Genomic DNA, 19,896 nt, shown 5'->3' with positions numbered 1-19,896 from the left:
AAAAATCATCTGAGCCTGTAGCGCACAACTGTCCAATGCAGGCTGAGCACTGTCACAGCTAATCATCTCCATTTTTCCATTTTCGACTTAAAAGATACAAATATCAAAGGACAGAGTGAGAGGTCTCAGAGCTCAATGTGCAAAGGATTCAAATGTCAGTTTGTCTTCATACATTTTGTAAACAGAGTGTAGATGACGGTTACGCTTTTAGCTTTTTTCGCTCTCTGCCAAGCCATCTACTTTCTTCTTTTGAGCAATTTCCCCAATGTGTTCCTCATGACTCATCCACCTGGCCCGAGGACCTGTTTTTTTTCAGGCATAGCCACTTTCACACAAACAGAAATGCAAAAATGAGTGTGTATGCAGAATAACACACACATAGATGTATCACTACTGACAATTCATGCCCATACAAGTTCAGGGATACACACAACCACATTATCATCATCATCATCATCATCATCATCATCATCACTGCCCTTAGGGGTAAACACCTTTTTCTATTTGGTTGATATCTAGCGGCATAGCAGGGTAAACGTATTCCCCTCTCCCTGCATCTCCCCTTGGTCTTACAGTCATTTCTCTGTGGGCAATAATGATTTGTGAGATGGAGATGGACCATCAGTCTCTTCTATCAAAAAGCCCATCAAACTGTGACACAGCAGGTGAAGGAGGAGCAACAATGGGCAGCAACAACATCCAATAGTCAAACTTGTTTTCCAAATCACGTGCAGCAATGCTATTGCTCCCTTTTATGCTGTCTTTCTCTGGTAGACCAAAGGTATTTCTAGGTGACGAAGGCAAAGGAGAAGCAATACATGTAGCAATAAATATAGCATTAACATTCATAGTTTCTCCAAAGCTACTGTAAAGGGTTTCATGAGCAGTTTCTTAACAGCTTTCGAACAGAAAACACCTACCAGGCTGAAGTGTGTGTGTGTGTGTGTGTGTGTGTGTGTGTGTGTGTGTGTGTGTGTGTGTGTGTGTGTGTGTGTGTGTGTGTGTGTGTGTGTGTGTGTGTGTTTGCATTGAAGGGGGGGGTCTCTACTTCCTCTTTTCACTTCTGATTTCTGCTGCCGTCTACTTTTCTCATGTCCTAGGCTTCATTTCATTAAAAATCCTAGCAAACCTAATTTCACGCAATAAATGCATTATCCTAATCAACATTGATGAGTTGAGCATGCACTGGTGCACACATGCATATATCTGCGTGTGAGCGTGTGTTAGTGATTTTGCCATGATTAAGGAATTCCTATTTCTTCGTTGCTCCTGGCTCATGAGTATGGTGGAATAAACCGGTTCTACACCACTGCATGCTCCCACTTACTAATTATTATTGACCACTCTTTATGTGTAAAGTATGTATACATGTAAGTGTGTATGCACATGCACCTGTGTCTGTAAGAGTCTGTGTGCGTGTGTGTAGGGAGGCGTGTGGCGCAGTGGATAGAGCCTTGGTGTTCGGATCAGGGGGTCACAGGTTCAAACCCCACTGCAGTCAGCATGTCGTTGTGTCCCTGGGCAAGACACTTCACCCCAAATTGCTCCTGTGGGGATTGTCCACAGTATTGAGTATGTAAGTCGCTTTGGATAAAAGCGTCTAACAAGTAACATGTAATGTGTGTGTGAATTATTGGGCTATACTGTATGTAATAATGCTTGGATTCAGAGCTGTTTCACTTGCCAACATACTTCTGAGATATTAAAGCACAGCGAGCTTACACTGATCTGTTTGAGTACCCAGAAGCCTCTTTGCTTTTCCTGACGTTTCAAGCTTTGAAAGAAACAAATCAAGACAAATGGCACATCTAGGCTGACAGATGCGAGCCATTCCCCGAAAAGTGGGGCCTCAATCAGCATACAAACGATGACAGATGATCTTTGATATATGCCTATCCCTTCACACTTTAGCGGCATACTCACAGGATTGTTTTCAACAGGATTCTGGTGTGGGGGGGAGCAGTCAAGCTTTTGGCTAACTGATCCACATTGTTAAAGGGGCCTATTATGCTCATTTTCAGGTTCATAGTTGTGTAGTTATAATTACATAATTTGAATAGTAAAAAGTGCTGTATTCTTTCTCATACTGACTGTGCTTCAGCACCTCTTCCCACCCTCTGTCTGAAACCAGAGCCCAGACTGCTCTGATTGGTCAGCTGGCTAGCTCTGTTGTGATGGACAACCACTTAGAAATGTCCTGCCCCTTAGCCTATCACGTACAATGTGTTGGAGCGCTAGCCAATAGAAGCGTGAGTGTTATATAGTGATGTCCTTATGTCTGTGTGGGAAATAAACTCTGGAAGGAACTTTAAGCCTTTGCAGATCATTTACATGCACACAAAACCTATACACACTACAGGAAAGGGAAAACCAGAACAAGCATAATAGAGGCCCTTTAATAAAAACAGGGAATGGTGTAAAAGTGAAAGCTAGTGCACCCTAAAGTCAAAGATCAGAAGAGCCTAACTTACTGTGGGTAAATACATTCACTGATGGCTGATGATGATTACTTTATGTTAAAGTGAGAAGGGACTCTGTAACAAAAGTAAAATGGCTGTCATAAAGAACATGACATTGACAGTGACTTACCAACATACAGAACATTATTTAAAGAGGGATTTAATAGCATCATGCATGTTATTGTGCTGTGCAGGTGGGCCTTATCACTCAAAGCTTGGCTGCACAGTTTCATTTTATTGTGACACCCGCACACCAAACACACACATAAAAACACTGCTGGCACACCTGCAACCACACACGTCTCCTGCTTGAAGTCTTTCATGGGTATAAGCAAAATACAATAGTGTGTAAGGGGAGCTGACATGTTTGACTAGTTTTCCTACTGATATGTCTGACGCAGATGGAGCATGACGGGGAAAAGGATGTTAAAGCAAGATAAATTGTCACCAACTACCTACAATAACATTTGCTCCACAGCAGCTACTAAATAAACGTTCAGTATGAAGATGAATGTAACCGAGATTAGCTCACTACGCAAACCAATGCCAAGAATGTTAGCATAATTAGTGTAACTATACATAATTTCTTATATATTTTTGCATAGCACTCCACTTTCTACTAAAAACTTACACACATCATTTCTAATTTCACTTCAAATAATACTAGGAGAGAATTCTATAATAGGCATGAAACCGCTCTGTGAATATGTTTTTCGGCTTCAATTTGTTGTTTCATTTCTTCCAATTAAATTGAACACCGCAACTGTCTGTGTTCGACCAACTGTGAAGAAGAAAGGATTAAAAATGTCTCGAGGGACACACACACCCATTTATGCATTTGTGTGTCAAATTCACAAGGTTTATGAAATGAAAATAAATACAATAGGCCATACCATGTTCTGTATATGTTCTTATTTTTTCCTTTTTAAAGAGCTTGTCATGGTCACATTGAGGACAAATAACAAACATTACCACCTCAATGTAGTCATTCATCAAACAGCAGAACAAAATGATTCATCACATACATAGTAACTTGTTTCTCATCCCTCACAGCCCACGTGTGTATTTCTTTAGAAAAAGGTAGGCCATGTCATTGGGCTTTTGCCAAATGTTTGCAGAAGCTTTCTCTTGTGGGAGGGTGATCATAGTCTATCATTAGTCTCCGTATCCGTGATGGAAGCATCTGTAAAATAGGCAATTTTACAGTCACTGCGCCTAATCACTCAGCTGTGGGTTGGAAATAACCTGCCAGCCAGCTGTGAGCGCACATCGGTGATCTAAGTGTGTGTGTGTGTGTGTGTGTGTGTGTGTGTGTGTGTGTGTGTGTGTGTGTGTGTGTGTGTGTGTGTGTGTGTGTGTGTGTGTGTGTGTGTGTGTGTGTGTGTGTACCTTCCTGTCAGTGATCTTACAGATCGATAAATTAACATAAGTAAAAGTATTGTATAGTTACAAACATAAATTGACCAAGGACTTAAAAAAAAGTAATCACTCTCTGTGACCGTTAAAAAAACGAGTTGTGTTTATAAAGTTAATCTGCAATTGCAATTTATGAAAGAAACTGACCCGTAGGGCAATAACAAGCAACAAGGCTTTGAGTATTTGAGTGTGCAAGCTTTTTCACACAACAGGGTTTTGCTTTATTAAAGTGAATTGCCCATTTCATCAAATTCTATAATGAAAAAAAAGAAAAGTGAAAAAAAAACTAAATTACTAATAGCCCTGCCCACATGTGGGCACACATTGTAAACTCTGTCACTCTTCCCAGGGTGGTAACAGAAAGAGCTCTACTTTAAATAAAACGCAGTGGCAAACAACAAGGGGAAAAGGCAGGCAGCAGACAAATCAGTTTGCACTTAAGATATGATGAGAAAAAAGGTCCTTTTGAATGTCTTGCATACATGTATGTCCTTTACTGTTATTCTTACCGGTAATAAGTCTACTAAAATAATAAGTGTTGTAAAAGAATACATACTGTGTTGTAAAAGAATACATACTGCCCTTATTTTTTGCCACATTCTTCCGTGATTAATAATAAAGCAGATACATGTTAATCAAATACATGAAGTCACATTTTTAAGTAAGAAAATAAAAAAATGGTGGGTCATTTAAATAAATGACAGGCACCAAATGTAAGGACCAGAGTGGAATATTAATATGTTGATCAACCAGCCAGAGTGGCTTAGTACGGAGCCCCTAAAGGGACATGTAAAAAAAAAAAAAAGAACAGAGAGAGAAAAAAAAAAGTCAGGATAACGAGAACGTTTCTCGTGCGCACGAGATACTAACTCGTTATCCTGACTTTTTTTTTACTAACTCGTGCGCACCTTTTTTTGTTGAGAAAGTTACCGGTGCGCCAAGGAGGAAGTGAAGCGCACAGGACACAACCATTTCATTGCAGACTGTTATGTTTACGTGGGGAAATGACAGTGCATACATTATTTGAGATATATATCGTACTTAGACGGCTAGTGACGGGCGGCCCACTTTGGTACCGGCCCAATGGGATTCGTCCCGAACGTCCCGATGGCCAGTCCGCCACTGGCTCTGTGTGTGTGTGTGTGTGTGTGTGTGTGTGTGTGTGTGTGTGTGTGTGTGTGTGTGTGTGTGTGTGTGTGTGTGTGTGTGTGTGTGTGTGTGTGTGTGTGTGTTTGTTTCCCTATAAAACAGTACTCTGAGAGTCACGGACATTAATTCATAGATCAAAGCAGACTGATTTACAGACTCGCCAGTGTTTTGCCAATCCGGTGCTTAAACCAATAGCTCTACACCCCTGGCCGAAATGTCCATAAAATTAAGTCTGACTTCAAAATATATCTCAAATAATGTATGCACTGTCATTTCCCCACGTAAACATAACAGTCTGCAATGAAATGGGTTGTCTCGTGTTCCACTTCCTCCTTGGTGCATCGGTAACTTTCTAAAAAAAAAATAAAGTCAGGAAAACGGATTTGTTTCTCGTGCGCACGAGAAACACATTTTTCCATGTCCCTTTAGGGGCCCCGTAGCTTAGCCTGGCTATGCCATTTCATCATTTTGGCTTTGCTCAAGAGATGATTGACAGTCCTCTTCCTTCTCATGTATAAAGAAATAGCAAACTGTCCAATACGCCACTGAAAGCCTTCACACTGCTTATGAATAATAATTTCTGATTTTCAATCCAGAAAATAACAAGACACTTCTATAAACCTTGTCTGATCCATCAAGACTTTACACCAAAGTGAGTTTCTGAGGTGAAAATTACCCATTGTAGGAGGAGAATCAGGTTTTATGTTATATCAGCGACACCTAATTTAAATAGGTGATAAAAGTTAGCAAGGCTTGTGAGGTGGGTGAGCTGCTGAGTCACAGCATCCTCTTAATGTCTGCTGACTCAGAGACAGAGGCTCATTATTTAAAAGCTACCTTACTTTATTCGTAATCTCAACACTTATATGCAATAACACAAACTGTACCTGTGGGTATCATATACCAAGATTATTTCGCACTTATAGATCGGAGCATAATCTTGTTTTACTACGGACATAATTCACATAAGCTTCTTACCTGTTTGAGCTTCTTCAAGTCTTCATCCAACTCCAGATTGTCCAAGATGACAGCCACAAAAAGACTGAGAAGAATCTAAAATGCAACAAGAGGAAATTAATGAGAAAGTCTCCTGAGTTTGATCACATTACACTATGTCAATGTCATTATCTCTATTACCATAAAACAAGGCTTTTTCAAAAATACAAAGTTTGCTAAGTAATTGCATGTGTCTCTTGCTCGGTTCTGGAAGAGATCCTGCCTGTCTGGAGTGAAGTGTGAGTCATCCAGAGACTGCATGCTCCCTATATAAGAAGGCCAAACACTGAAATGTCAGCATTTCTTACGCCTGCAAGTCTGATTAACTGTGATTAGATGTAACACTTGAGGGAACACTGAAGGGGTCATGGCACTAATTGAAAGCATTAAGAAAACAACTCATGTATGCTTTTGCCACTTATTTCCAACAACCGGCTTTTACCGACTATAGAACTGCACCAACCAAAATGCTAAGAAATCAAATACAACAGTCTCTTCAACATATTTGTCTTGTACATTTGAATAAGCACAACAAGTTTCTCACCAGGGTAGCAAACAGATGGTAGAGGATGAAGTAGATGGCCACTACCGGAGCCCACATATGACCTACAGCCACCAGAGTCTGGTCCATGACATCAACCCAGCCCTCTTGGGTTAGGATCTGGAACATGGACATGAATGCCTACAGGGGGTAGAGCACAGGAATATAAAAAGTAAGAGAGGCAAAAGACAAGAGAGGGCAACTGAGTACACAAGGAGAAACAATGAAGAAAGAGTCAGAGATGAAATTACAGAGACACAGACAGATCTGACATTTGAAACATGCTTTTTCACAGGAGAGCAAATATCACACAACTGATGCACATATCCCGCTCTGACCATCCTTCTCTAGCTGGCGGTTGTGATATTTTGAAATACAAGCCATAAAAAGAACAGAAGAAGTGCAATCCTTTATTTTTGTACTGTCTTGCTGCCCTCTCATCTACTTGGTAGAGGTCAGATTAAAGTGTAGGGAACAGCAAGCTGCGACACTGTGGCCCCTGGAGTCAAATGACACGCCTGCGCCTCCTCCTTAGCATCTCACCTCCAGACAGACTCCCCCCCCTCCCTCCCACCTGCTCCCACATCCCTATCACTGCAGATAAAGATAAAACCAGCAACAGGTCTGCCCGTTGGAGAGACAGCCAAACATCATTAACTATAATGGGATGTGTGTCTTTGTGCATGTGGGTGTGTGAGGCACAAGCAATAAGAAAAACGAAGAGAGAAAATGAGAGCGAGGAGGGTAACATGGCATACAAGTGGCATCTGTTTACGAGCAACCCCTCATCTCCCGCTGTGCTGGGGATCAGCGAGATGTTGGAGGGGAGAAAAAAATATATGGGAGTTCGAAGGACGCGGCTAATGAGAGAGAAAGAAGCTCATGAGCACTTAGAAATCAAAGGAGGTACCACATCTGCCGACCAACCATGCATCTCATCATCAGCATCTGCAGCCCTCGGCATCGCTCGTCTGAGGTGGCCCTCGAGAACTGCTCATAGGCATTTCTTAATGTGTTTGCAGTGCATTTCCTTTTCTACCTGTGTGTCCTGATTTGATCTTCATTTCAGCAGATGGCTCTTACTTTAAAACAGCTGATATTTCCGGCTAAATAAAATAAGACCTACTAATCTCTAAATGCAGAGGAGCATGTGTGGGTATGAAGGGCAATACATTGGTATCTGATAACAATCAATCATTTCCAGAGCGCCCCATTATACAATGAAAGTGGTTGATGTGCCAGCATTGTTGTATTCATACATGCGCTGAATACAGACAAGGTAATTATAGTAAAGAGTAAAGTCCATTGTGCATAACAATAGATTGAATTATTTAGACTCCTGACGACAGATTTCCAGAAATCTTTTCAATTAATCAACTTGTTGTGCTTCATATTGTGATCACTTTTTATATACTTTAAATAGATCACCTGCACTCGTTTTTATATTTACCCTAGTGAGTGCGAGTGTTTTCTTACCCTCGGGAAAGTGGTGAAGCGGTCCAGCTCCTCCACAAAGCAGAACATCTGCAGGCTGATGGCCGACATGACGATGAGGAGGCTGGCTGTGAACACCACCAGGCTGCCCAGCTTTTTACCTGGACCGAAGATCTTATACACAAAGTCCTCCAGAGCCGGCGAAATCTTAATCAAACGCACCACACGGAGCACCTGCATTTGAAGAAAGAAACAGTGGCACATTGATAAGATATTGATTTTTAAAACACAGAGCATTGATCTTGACCCAGTGATAAAGGTGCAGTGATGGTGTGATCTGTCAACTGGCTCAGTCCCTAAATTGCTTGCAGTGACAACAACCAGCCCCAAAAGGTAATGCATATTAGTCAGGCTTTGATCAGGCATCCACAGAGTAGCTATCGATCGAGCTCAGAACTGATGCCCCTGGCCAGAGATTTGTCTTTAGAATCCAGCTCAAAGCCAAATAAATGGCTGTCTCCCGTTCCCGGGATACACAACAAATAAGGAGACAAATGGAGGATAATAGTTTATAAGGGAGCCTAAAGAAAACAAATACAGTAATAATTCTCACAGCATAATAAGATGGGATGGAAAGAAAGTTGACCTTCTTGTCCGGACAGACCATGATGACCACTATCCATTTTACAACTGATGCAGGCATAATATAACAAGGTGGGATTACAGATGATATAAGGCCATAACATTCTAAAGTGATTCACTTATCTTTCTTTGTCTTCACAGCCTCCAAACAAGGTTTTGGAATAATCATCTGTTTAAGATTGAACGTGTTGTATTTATCTGAAATAGGTTTGTTCAGTGGGTGGTGGTGGTAAGAGAGTTCATAACATTTAGTTTAAGTAGATTGAGCTGAGTATTACAGTATGAAGATGTGGAAACAAATTAAACAAATACTATTATGCAAATGTTGCACATGTGCGAAATTATACCTGATTTATATGTATAAACCACGCCCACTTCCAGTCTTCTATCCGAATACAGATACAGAGACACATATTTCTTTTTAGTTGATATAAATACAGATAAGGAAGTCTAGTACTCACTAAAAAAGTTGAATCTAACATTTAGTTGCATATCTCTAATCTAAGAAAAACATATAACTGTTATAAGAGGAAAACATATCTTCGCCAGTACTAATGCAGACAGAAAATGAACAATGAATAATCTTGAGTGAAATGACTTTGATGTGCAAAACTAATTACCACTACAAGGAGTTATCCCAACTACAGTTCAGGCTCAGGGCCAGATCTGGAGATAGAAACACGATAAATCACAGAATATTGTTTCACGGCTTCATTTAAAACCTTGTTTTTGTACAAAGAGCATTGTGTGTCTGCTACCAATGATGAACTATAAATGAGACTCAGTGAATGGCTCTCCAGCTGTGTTGCTGTGTGTGCTTCTGGCTCTAGCCTCTTGCAAGACAAAGCAATGCTTAACCGAAAATTGAATTGCCTATTGTGTCCCATTGTTCCCCGACACAGATAGCCCATCCAGAATTTAAAACATGTTGGCCAAATACCAACAACTAGAATCGGACCAGTGCATTCCTACCAGGAATGTGAAAACTAATTTGCATTTCTGCCTTTCTAAATAAATTCATTGACTGAACTGTTGAATTGTGCTGCTACTGAACTCATTGCAATTCTGAACCAACAGAAACAAAATGTTGGGTGCCCATTGGCTCATTAAAAATGATTATGCTAAGTGTATTTCAAGTGTGTATGTATGAGCTTTAGAGCATGTGACATTTGGTCAGGAATAGAAGACGGTTGGTACGGCTAACCTTTAGCCTAATCATTTGTGACTAAATGTCACCTGTAAAAACCTGGACCTACATGAAATCACCATGAGAGTGGAGAGACAGGAAGGCGCTTCCGGTTGCTCTTTAAAAACTTCTCATTAGCCAAATGCAAACAACTGCTATGAAAGAGGACTCGTCTTTTGCTGCAAATGAAGGATTGAATGACATTTCACTCTACAAACTCGTAATATCGGTGCATGATGTTTCGTAGTTGTTACTACCCTGAGCTTGTACCCTGAGGTTGTACTTAAAACTTTTTTGTTAATATTTCATAAAGATAAATAGCAATAACGATATATATCGCAACAAATAAATAAAGATCAACTGCAAAACGTGTTTTTCCTTTGACGACCACCATGTTTGATGCAATGAGCTGTCAAACACGAGTTCTTATTGTGTGTGTTGCTTTTTTACAACATTAAAAGATCATTAGAGCCCAGCAATGGAGCTGAGCAATGAATGGTTTTCAGTGAGAACTCACAATCTATGAATAAAGTGTAATTGTAAGATCTACAGCACATCATGTGTTAATAACTATAATATTTGAGTGTAGCTATGAAATGTAGACCCCAACACAGCTCTGAAGTGTAATTTACAGAAAATATTACCAATTTCATTCAAAATTAAATATGAGTTATACAAGTTATTTTCTTCCTCAAAGACGTGCATAGTTTATGAATGCAATACTGTTCTGCAGCCAATGCTTATATCTTAGAATCAGTAGCGTAGGCAGAAATGTACTTTAGGGTGGGCCTGTAAAAAATAGGGTGGGCCAGATTTTTCTTCTGCGCATCAGAAGCTAATAACAATCCCCGCCGGTACCGGTGGCAGATTACTTTTAGAATACTTTTGGAATACTTTCTTTTTCCATAACAGATGGGTATGTTTTGGTGAACAGGAGACACGTATTTGACTGTTTTAATGGCTTATCAAGAGCACAAACACAACATCTTGGTGTCATTCTGGACAGCTCCCTCTCATCTGCACCTCACATAAAAAACATCACCCAGACTGCATTCTTTGTACTGTCTTAAAACCTTTCCTTAGAATATGTTATGAATTGTAAGGTGTCCTTGGGTGCTTTGAAAGGCGCCCCTAAATAGAATGAATTATCATTATTATGTATTATCTGAAACGATGTAATAACTTTTAAAACTTTTTCCAGTCACTTGCCCCATGCATTCAGCAGCAGCAGGCCATTCACTTTGATTTGATCCTGTTATAAATGTCATCATTTCGACAATAAAGAAATGCTACATAAACGTTATCTTTCACATTTTATCTAACCATCTCCGTTTCTAACTTTCATTATATTTTAAAAGAGATCTCTCTCTCTCATCTGTGTGCGGGGGCAGGGCCTCACAGACATGCTGCTGCGCTGTGCAGTGTGCACACAGTTCTGCCGGTAATGAATATTACATTTTGTGAGGAAACTTTTCCACCAATAATTCCAATAAGTATTCCAAAATGTATTCACTTCAGGTTTACGAAAGTAACTGTAATCAGATTACTCGTTTTTCAAATGTAACGCCAGCTGAATACAGTTAGCCTACTTGATTTTTGTATTCTGATTACGTAACGCCGTTACATGTATTCCGTTACAACCCAACCCTGTGTATATCTTTCCGGACTGTCCACCAGCAGATGAAAAACACCCACCTCTCCGCCTCTTCCAAGGGACGAGGGAACCGTGCGGCAGAGTTTCCGTTCACATTGTTCTTCTTCTGACAGCAGGAGAGGTGGGGAGAGGGAGACGTGGGGAGAGGGAGGCGGGGCTATTTCATCGTTATCAGAAAATGATCGTATAGATCGCTGCTAGATGAGGGCAGTGGGGGCTCTTCTTGGAGTCTGGCTTTTTTTAAAAACCAAAGTTCATTTTGCAGGCAGCTCTCTGCCTCTCTCACGTTATTATGGCGCGCGCCGGAACCAACAATCAGTTTTTACCGTAAATGAGTTTGGTTCAGAGGATAACACACATACAACATTAATTAAACTCGATATTTGTTCACTTGAATTTCACTTTGAATTCTTGGATATTCTCAATGGGTGAATACTTTTTTTTATAAATGACACCGAAGCTTTTTCAGGGTGGGCCAATGAGTAAACTGGGTGGGCCTGGGCCCACCCTGGCCCTATGGTGGCTACGCCACTGCTTAGAATAATGGAACGTCTTGCCAGCACATAAATGGACCATAACTCAGAAAAACATAACAAGTCTGCATTACCATGAACAAATAAGGTAGTCTAATTTAGGGGAGAAATAAAACAAGGTTTATTTTTCCCTGAAATGGATGACCAAGCTAAAGCAAGTAATTCCAAGTTAATTTTCCTCTTATACTAAAATTACAGCCTGGGAGAAGAAAAACAGTAATGTTTGTTTTGGTCGCAGTAATATCCAGAGCATAATTTAATCAAAGAACAATGAACAAGTCAACAGCCTTTTTTTATGGAATAAAGATACCTGTATACCAAAGGATACCAAATATATACAGAATATTTATTTGCTTGAGTGTATGCGTTTGTGTGGAAGGCAGCTGTTGAGTGAGTCAGACAAGATCGGGGCAGCTTGTATGGTCAAGGCTCATTAAAGACATATCAAGAAGCTCTTTCCCATCAGATCCTCCAAAGAGCTTTTCATTGACTGCATTACGCGACAGCAAGGTCACAGGGTTACTTGTGATTCAAACGCTGTGGATGGATGATAATGCTCAAAGGCACCATTGCGACGTGGGTCATAATATAAAGAGTTGATGTATGTTTCTGCTTTGAGAACTGGGAAAACTATTCACACTTTGGTGGAGGTTACATCCCACACAAATATATAGGCAAACACAAAATGTATAGAACAAATCCTGCCAACCTTCACAACTAGATTACATTTCTTGAGAGGGCAAAGGCATCAGACTGTATTTATTCTACCAACAGAATGGTTAGGACTTTCCCATTTTATTGAATCACATAAAATAATGTAGGCCTCTCTTTTCAGACCCAACGCTTTGACTCTTTTAACTTAATACATCAAATCTGCTCTAACAATGTCATCACTGAAAATGCTACACTTGCTCAGAAATCACTTAACTGAATCTCTGTAAGACATTTGTGGTGACAGTGCATTTAACGCATTTTGAATGAGAAGAGGAAAGATTTTAACACTGAAGAGGGATATGATCGATTTGTACTCATTAATGCATAGTCACAGGAAAGAGATGTCACTAAATGATTCACAGCTTCTGTTCTTCACTGAGATGTTATCTTGAGTAGGGATGATTCAGTTTCATATTTAGGATATAATGGGGTTTAATGAATATGTATACAGGCAGGCAGGCTGTGTGCGTGTGCGTGTGCGTGTGTGTGTGTGAACATACCTGAAAGTAGGTGAACTGAGAGTGGTAGAGGTCAGGGTAGATGTGGAGTGTTGTGCCCACCACCAACAGAGATTCAAACTTGTGCAGGGAGGAGCTGATGTAGCCGGTGAAGCCCAGGCACCAGATTTTCAGAAGCGCTTCCAGGTCAAATAACACAGTAAAGGCAACCTGGGATAAATACAAAAATTGCAATCAGTTTGAGCATTTACTCCCTTGCCACCAAATTGTAGGTTACATACTCCTTTATTGTAGAGTATAATACTCTCTGATGAACGTTGCTTGATTACGATCTGATTTGTCTTAATGTCAGAGTCGATCTGTGCATTTACTTATTTAAGGCATGGTCTAGTAGTGGTGTTACTTACCTAAGTACTCTATTTGGGTACATTTTCAATTGCGGCTCCTTTATTATTTTACTGTCTTAGTTTTTAGAGAAAACATTGTATTTTTTTTCTTCTACATTTAATTGCCAGCTACAGTATAGTTCCTTGTTAATTTGGAGATTCAGATTTAACAAACTAATTATAACATGATGTCTCATTACAGATCAATAGTTTAAAGAAGCTTCCACCAGCTACAACACCTAAATGCAGTTTACATTTTGATGAATTGAGAACTTCAGGGTTTTAACTTTAGCCCCTATCTACTGTAGTAGGATTTTGTGATTTTGGAGATCATCAGGATTTATTTTCTTGTTGCATCGATTTTTGTTTTAAATCTATCCTTTGCTAGTTTCCAACTTTTTGTACAATTCTAAATCCTTGTAGGACTTATTTAAGTAAACCGCCACTATCTTCAGCGGTGGGAAATACAGTAAGGAGGAAATAAACTTGACACAACACCAATAAAACACGTATTTCTTCATTTCACTCTAAACTCAGTGCCTCCATTTCCTATTTTCCCTTCATAGTCTCCACACAGATAGGAATACATCTGTCGATCGATGGCTGTATGATATGAATAGAGGGAGTGAGAGAAGGAAATATAGAGACTGATTTGTTCCTCCCTTTTCTTATCTCCTCCATTCAGCTGTGTGAGGGAGAGAGAGGTATGAAGAGATGCTCCTCACTGTCATTGTTGGTACTTTACGACCTGCATACTGATGAGATCACACTAACCTGTATGACACATACAGCGCAGTGTTCATAAATCCTAAACTGGCTGATATCCGGAAAAAGCATCATCCACGCAGATTACGAAGGATTAAATTCATATTAATTACAGACCATGATATAACCATGAAGGGTCATTCAAACAAGGACCTCTACTGTAGAGAAAAAGACACTGTATTTGTCTTTTAACAAATAAAAGATGATCTCATACTGTTTATTTACCCTTCTAATAGAAATAAATAGAAAATGAAGCTCTAAATAGAAGCCTAGGTCTAAGGATTTGTGTTACAAAAAGGGGGTTTGAAGGGGACTTTTGAAGTAGTCAGAACAAAAAAGAGAAAATGAAAATAAGAAAACAAAAAAACCATCTCACCTCTGCCAGGTAAAACTCGTCATAGTGCCTGCGGTAGTTCTCGCCTTTATAATAGTTGCTAGCAGCAACAATGACGTCCACAGCGACCATGCTCAAGATGAACATGTGGAACACAGAGGACCGCATCAGTTGCTGTGGAAACAGAGCAGTTTTCAATTGCAATCAATGAAAATTGCACACAGGAGCAAAGAGGAAAGAAGAAGTGTGTAGAAAATCAACGGCCATTTTCAATTGTGAGCCAACAATACCATGATAATTAGGTGGAGCATTGAATGAGATAAATGATAGATATATATGTATAGCTTCAGGGATCACAGGATATAAGATAAATGAAGGATGTTCAGATATTCAGGGATAGAAAGAATATATATGTGGCGGCACAGACATGTGTTATTTCTTTTATGAGGTTCTGACTATATCCTAAACTTAAATTAAGAGGTGGAAATAGGGATATAGGGACAGAAACTAAACTGCAAGAAATTCAAAGCAATCAGGAGCCTTTCATTGGCTGCTGGGAGAAACATCCACCCAGACAGCAGAATCAGTGTGTATTCAGAGAGCCGGAAACAAGAAAGCAAAGGGGCAATACATGTATGTTATTTCCTGTGGGAGCAGCAGATGCATTGAACGCCTACAACAACATCACATAATAGAAACAATCATGAATTTAAAGAATGCGAGGGAAACTACCCTGCAAAAATTCTGACAAAACATGCCCTCATTTAGACAAACACTGTTACTGTGTGTTCATTTGGGTACAATATGACAGATGTGATCACAGCCTTGAACTGCACGTATGTGGCATAATGAACAGATTGTGAGTGGGTTGAATAGCAGACCCTAAAAAAAGATTTGCATGTGAGACTGGTAATGGGAAGGATTGAAAAAGTCAAAAAATGCGAGGAAAACTTTAAGACGGATGAAGAGTGTTTCTCAGCGTTGCTTGAAAGATCAAATTCACCCCAGGAAAATGGGACCACCGCCATCCACCCTCCTACACTCAAACAAACTTACAGTACACATTTGTTCAACTCTAGAAAGCCTGGTGTGCAATTGGTGCTTTGAAACCAGTGATTGTGATGAAATTACTAGATAAATTGTCTGACGTTTTATCAAGTATTGCTTTTTCCAAACTGTTGCCATATTTGCTAAAACTATCGCAATATCATAACAGCAGAGCATGAGACTTTAACAGGAACATGTTTACATTAAGCCAAAACCTACTGGCCAGAAAAAATGTTCTTAATTGAAAGATAAACAGTTCACTTAAATGTTTCTGAAAATATGTAAGGTAAGAGATAGGCAATACAGTTGCAGAATTTAGATTTACGATAAACATTGTCTTGTTTAACTGGTTGATCCGAGTTCACCAGCAGTGATTGACACTGTGTAAGATACTCCTCTGCTCTGATTGGATGTTCTCCTTCAGGCGTGCTTGAATTTTGCAAATGCAATAAATATCACTTTACTTTCGACTGACCGAAAATACAAGTCGCTCTTTAAGAGAATGCAGCTTTTAAAAACTCCCAGCATGAGCATCACAGGTTGGGAAACTCTGTAGCGTCTTAAAGAGATACTTAATAACCAAAAATATTTTAAAAGGTCGTTCTTGGTCTTTAAACACTGTAACTATTGCTTTGTCTGCCCTTTTATTGTCTTGTCGTCTAATTCTCTTAGTTTATAAGTCATTCGAGTCGCTTTTGTCTTAAATGTGGATTATTGGCATCTTAAGCTCTGCCTGTACACACACAGTGGTAGGCCTCCCTGACTAACATTGGACGTGACAAAGCAGTTTGACATTTCCAGCAACCAGACTCTCTCCCCCATGGGTGTTTTGGCCGAACAGAGTTGTGTGATAGTGTGTGATAGTGTGTGTATGTGTGCGTGAGGCAGGGAGCTAGAGAGATAGAGGCAAACTGACAGAGAACAGAAAGTACATGTGTGTGCATATGAAACGGTTCATTTTCTCAAGGTCCTGACCTTGCCCATATTCTGTCAGCTCTTAGGAATCGCACTGCTAAGAAAAGCCGGAGAGCTAGTTGGAGAGCAGTGTGCATCGCTAACCTCTGACAGATGGAGATACAGGCTGCCTATCCAGCTCCGCCACAGAATCACATTTTAATCCTTCCCTCATATTCCCTTTTATATTTCAAATTGGCTTAAGATGTGCCACCTTGTCGCTCCAAAGGCGAAAGGGCCTGGTTTTCCCAATTCAGTGGATGGTACTGGCTCTCCATATTTGGCCTCTAGATGACAGAATCAATTTACCAGCATCAATGTGGGACAAGATAGCTCTCCCCTACTGTTTGATGTTTCTTAGCTTGTGTGTCTCCGAGATTATTTTCACACGTGTTAGATGGATTCTATTTATTTGTGTTGCCCCTGGCTGGGTCTTTGAAACACCAGGTGCTCACTGTGCAGAGGCACACGCATACATACAGAAACACACAGAAACAGACACGTTGAAGGCAAGTTTTGCAAATAGAAGCCACACTTTGGTTGCGGCTTTGGCATTAAGCCAGCAAACACTCACATCTTTCATCTGGTAGCAAAGCAATGCTTAATTTCTAATTATTCTGCAAAATACAGCATGTACTTAGCTCTCATTTACTTGACTGCAACAGTGTGTACATGAAAGAAACTAAGTATGCAAATAGAGTTGCAGATAAAAACACAACATTCAAGTGGAATGTAAATTAGTATTTGCGGGAGACTTTGCACGCTGGGTATGCTTTCATGAAAAGAAAAACATAATTATAATGAAGAAGAAAACACATTATTTTCTATTTCATCAAGCTTCCTGGCTTTTTTATCACCCAATTTAGTCAATTTTAACAGTGCAGTCTCTCTAAAGGCTGTCTGGTCAGTGTCATATAAACTGCAATCTCACACAAGAGGTGAGACAACTTTCAGCTGCGCTCTTAAAAGCTGTTCCAACATGATTCCTGTCAATAAGCATAACAATCATCTGGGGGGGGGCGGTGAATACATCCATCATACCTGAAGCATTTCTAGTGGCTGCAACTGAAACACAACCAAGACAGAGACATACTGACAGACCCAATGACTGCTTCCTTGTGCTCCTTCTGTTCACTCCGACTGCCAAGGAGGACAAATGCTCTTTCTGCTGGTACATGAGACGAGTGTAGCACATGTGCACATAGTTGGCAGGATAGAGCGGCGTTCACACAGGAATTTTCACCAACAGACTGAGCCATGTTCTGGCACCAACTCCTGCTAGTTTTTCCTCTCCTGTTTACCGAGATTAAGAACAAACTGAGTGGGATTACAGACAGCTTCACTTGACTTATCTCTTAACTTCCCTCTTTTTTACAATAAACAAAACAAGTGATGATAATCAGAGTTCTATCAAGGATCTTGGAAAGATGTAGAATAGGTATTTGAATTCAGAAGACTAATGTCCAACAACAGCACATAAGATTGTTATCTTGTTATTTCAATCTAAAACTTAGCGCTGAAGGACTGGGTGTGTACAATTCTGCTGGGTTCGGGATTTGGGCCAGGTGGGAGTCCTTTTGCTTATAGCGATCCTGACAAAAGCAGGCTGACTCATGTCTCTGGCTGGAAATCAGGTCTTAATAAAACATGATGGCCTGCATGTCTACACCCTGCAACTCGCAATATCTGCTGTGCTTTGCCATCTCTGTTTCCATTTCCTGTATCTAGCAGAATGCAGTCTAGACCAAAAAAAGAAATCTGATTCAGTCACAGTGTTCAGACTAAGAGTGTTAATCCCACAGGACTGGTCACATATTGTTCACTCACCTCTTGCAGTTCTTATTTTTTATCCCACTATACACATTCTGTGTTGCTGTGCCCCAAAGCCTTATTTCAGATATACCATCCATAGCAATATTCTCACTGTGATTACTCTCCTCGTCCCCTAATCTTTTTCTCTCAAGGCAATTTCCCTTTTCTATCTGCCCTCCCTATCTTTCCACACAGAGACAGACTGACCTTAACAAGTTGAGAGAATGTGTGTGCTTAAAATGATACAAGTGGTGACACTGAGAAGATGTAGAGGGCAAACATCCATAGCAGGTGGACAAGGAGGATTTCTAGAGATCAATAAACTCTGTCTTGGAAAGGAGAGGTCAAAAAAGATCTTGTTCCCTCGTACCTCAGTATTACCCTGCGAGTTACTGGGCTATCTATGTTTTCCCTTATTGTATTTAGGTCTGTGGACAGAGAGCTAAGACCGGGGAAGTGAGTAGCATTAGCTGTGCATAGGCAAAGAGGAAATGCTTAATTAATTCCATGATCCTCCAGGATTACTTGAAGATGGTAGTATGTATCATACTTTCATACCCTTCCTCAGTGGTTATGGGAAAGCAGTATTCATTATTGGACTGCAGAAATATCTTAGTGGCTTGATTTTTATGGAGGGCTATTCTACTTTCTACCAAATCTGCATTGTAATTATTGTATAGTGGAGCACTAGAGGCTAATTAGTGGACCAGGTCTGCAGGGAAAGAAACATGATGCTTCATTAACCTACACTGGTCTATGCTGCAAACACAAGAGCACACAGACTCAGGAAAACTTAGAAATAATGTCAGTACTGCAGATATAGGGCATCAGATAAATAAAGCATTACATAACTGTATTATGTGAAAAAGGACATGTAGCTAAATGGCTTGATGCAATGACAAGCTTCTTGTGGACTATTTCTATGGTAGACTGACAACACAGTTACACAAGAAGCGTTCTGCCAAGAGAACCTCTGTCTAGGCCAAATGGCCCTTTGCCAACATACAGTGAGGCAAACAAGTATTTAGTCAGCCACCAATTGTGCAAGTTCTCCCACTTAAAAAGATGAGAGGCCTGTAATTTTCATCCTAGGTATACCTCAACTATGAGAGACAGAATGAGAAAAAAATAATCCAGAAAATCACATTGTCTGATTTTTAAAGAATGTATTTGCAAATTATGGTGGAAAACAAGTATTTGGTCAATAACAAAAGTTCATCTCAATACTTTGTTATATACCCTTTGTTGGCAATGACAGAGGTCAAACGTCTTCACAAGGTTTTCACACACTGTTGCTGGTATTTTGGCCCATTCCTCCATGCAGATCTCCTCTAGAGCAGTGATGTTTTGGGGCTGTCGCTGGGCAACACGGACTTTCAACTCCCTCCAAAGATTTTCTATGGGGTTGAGATCTGG

General features: G+C 40.1%; 1 protein-coding gene across 3 annotated transcripts in view; it reads right to left on the bottom strand.

Moving 5' to 3' along the window:
• The window catches only part of nalcn (sodium leak channel, non-selective), a 73,831-nt gene that overhangs the window by 30,085 nt on the left and 23,850 nt on the right, over nucleotides 1–19,896 (bottom strand). For all 3 annotated transcript variants that reach the window (XM_034213581.1, XM_034213579.1, XM_034213580.1), the window contains 5 exons: nucleotides 14,710–14,841; nucleotides 13,225–13,392; nucleotides 8,038–8,229; nucleotides 6,565–6,702; nucleotides 6,003–6,077 (listed from right to left, as the gene is read on the bottom strand). In XM_034213581.1, the coding sequence (XP_034069472.1) occupies nucleotides 6,003–6,077; nucleotides 6,565–6,702; nucleotides 8,038–8,229; nucleotides 13,225–13,392; nucleotides 14,710–14,841 (705 nt within the window). The remainder of the gene's footprint in view (nucleotides 1–6,002; nucleotides 6,078–6,564; nucleotides 6,703–8,037; nucleotides 8,230–13,224; nucleotides 13,393–14,709; nucleotides 14,842–19,896) is intronic.

This window comes from Gymnodraco acuticeps, unplaced genomic scaffold, assembly GCF_902827175.1.
Source record: "Gymnodraco acuticeps unplaced genomic scaffold, fGymAcu1.1, whole genome shotgun sequence".
Classification (NCBI taxonomy): Eukaryota; Metazoa; Chordata; class Actinopteri; order Perciformes; family Bathydraconidae; genus Gymnodraco; species Gymnodraco acuticeps.
The sequence above is the reverse complement of the archived record's forward strand: the minus strand, read 5'-3'. Positions and strand labels throughout refer to the sequence as shown.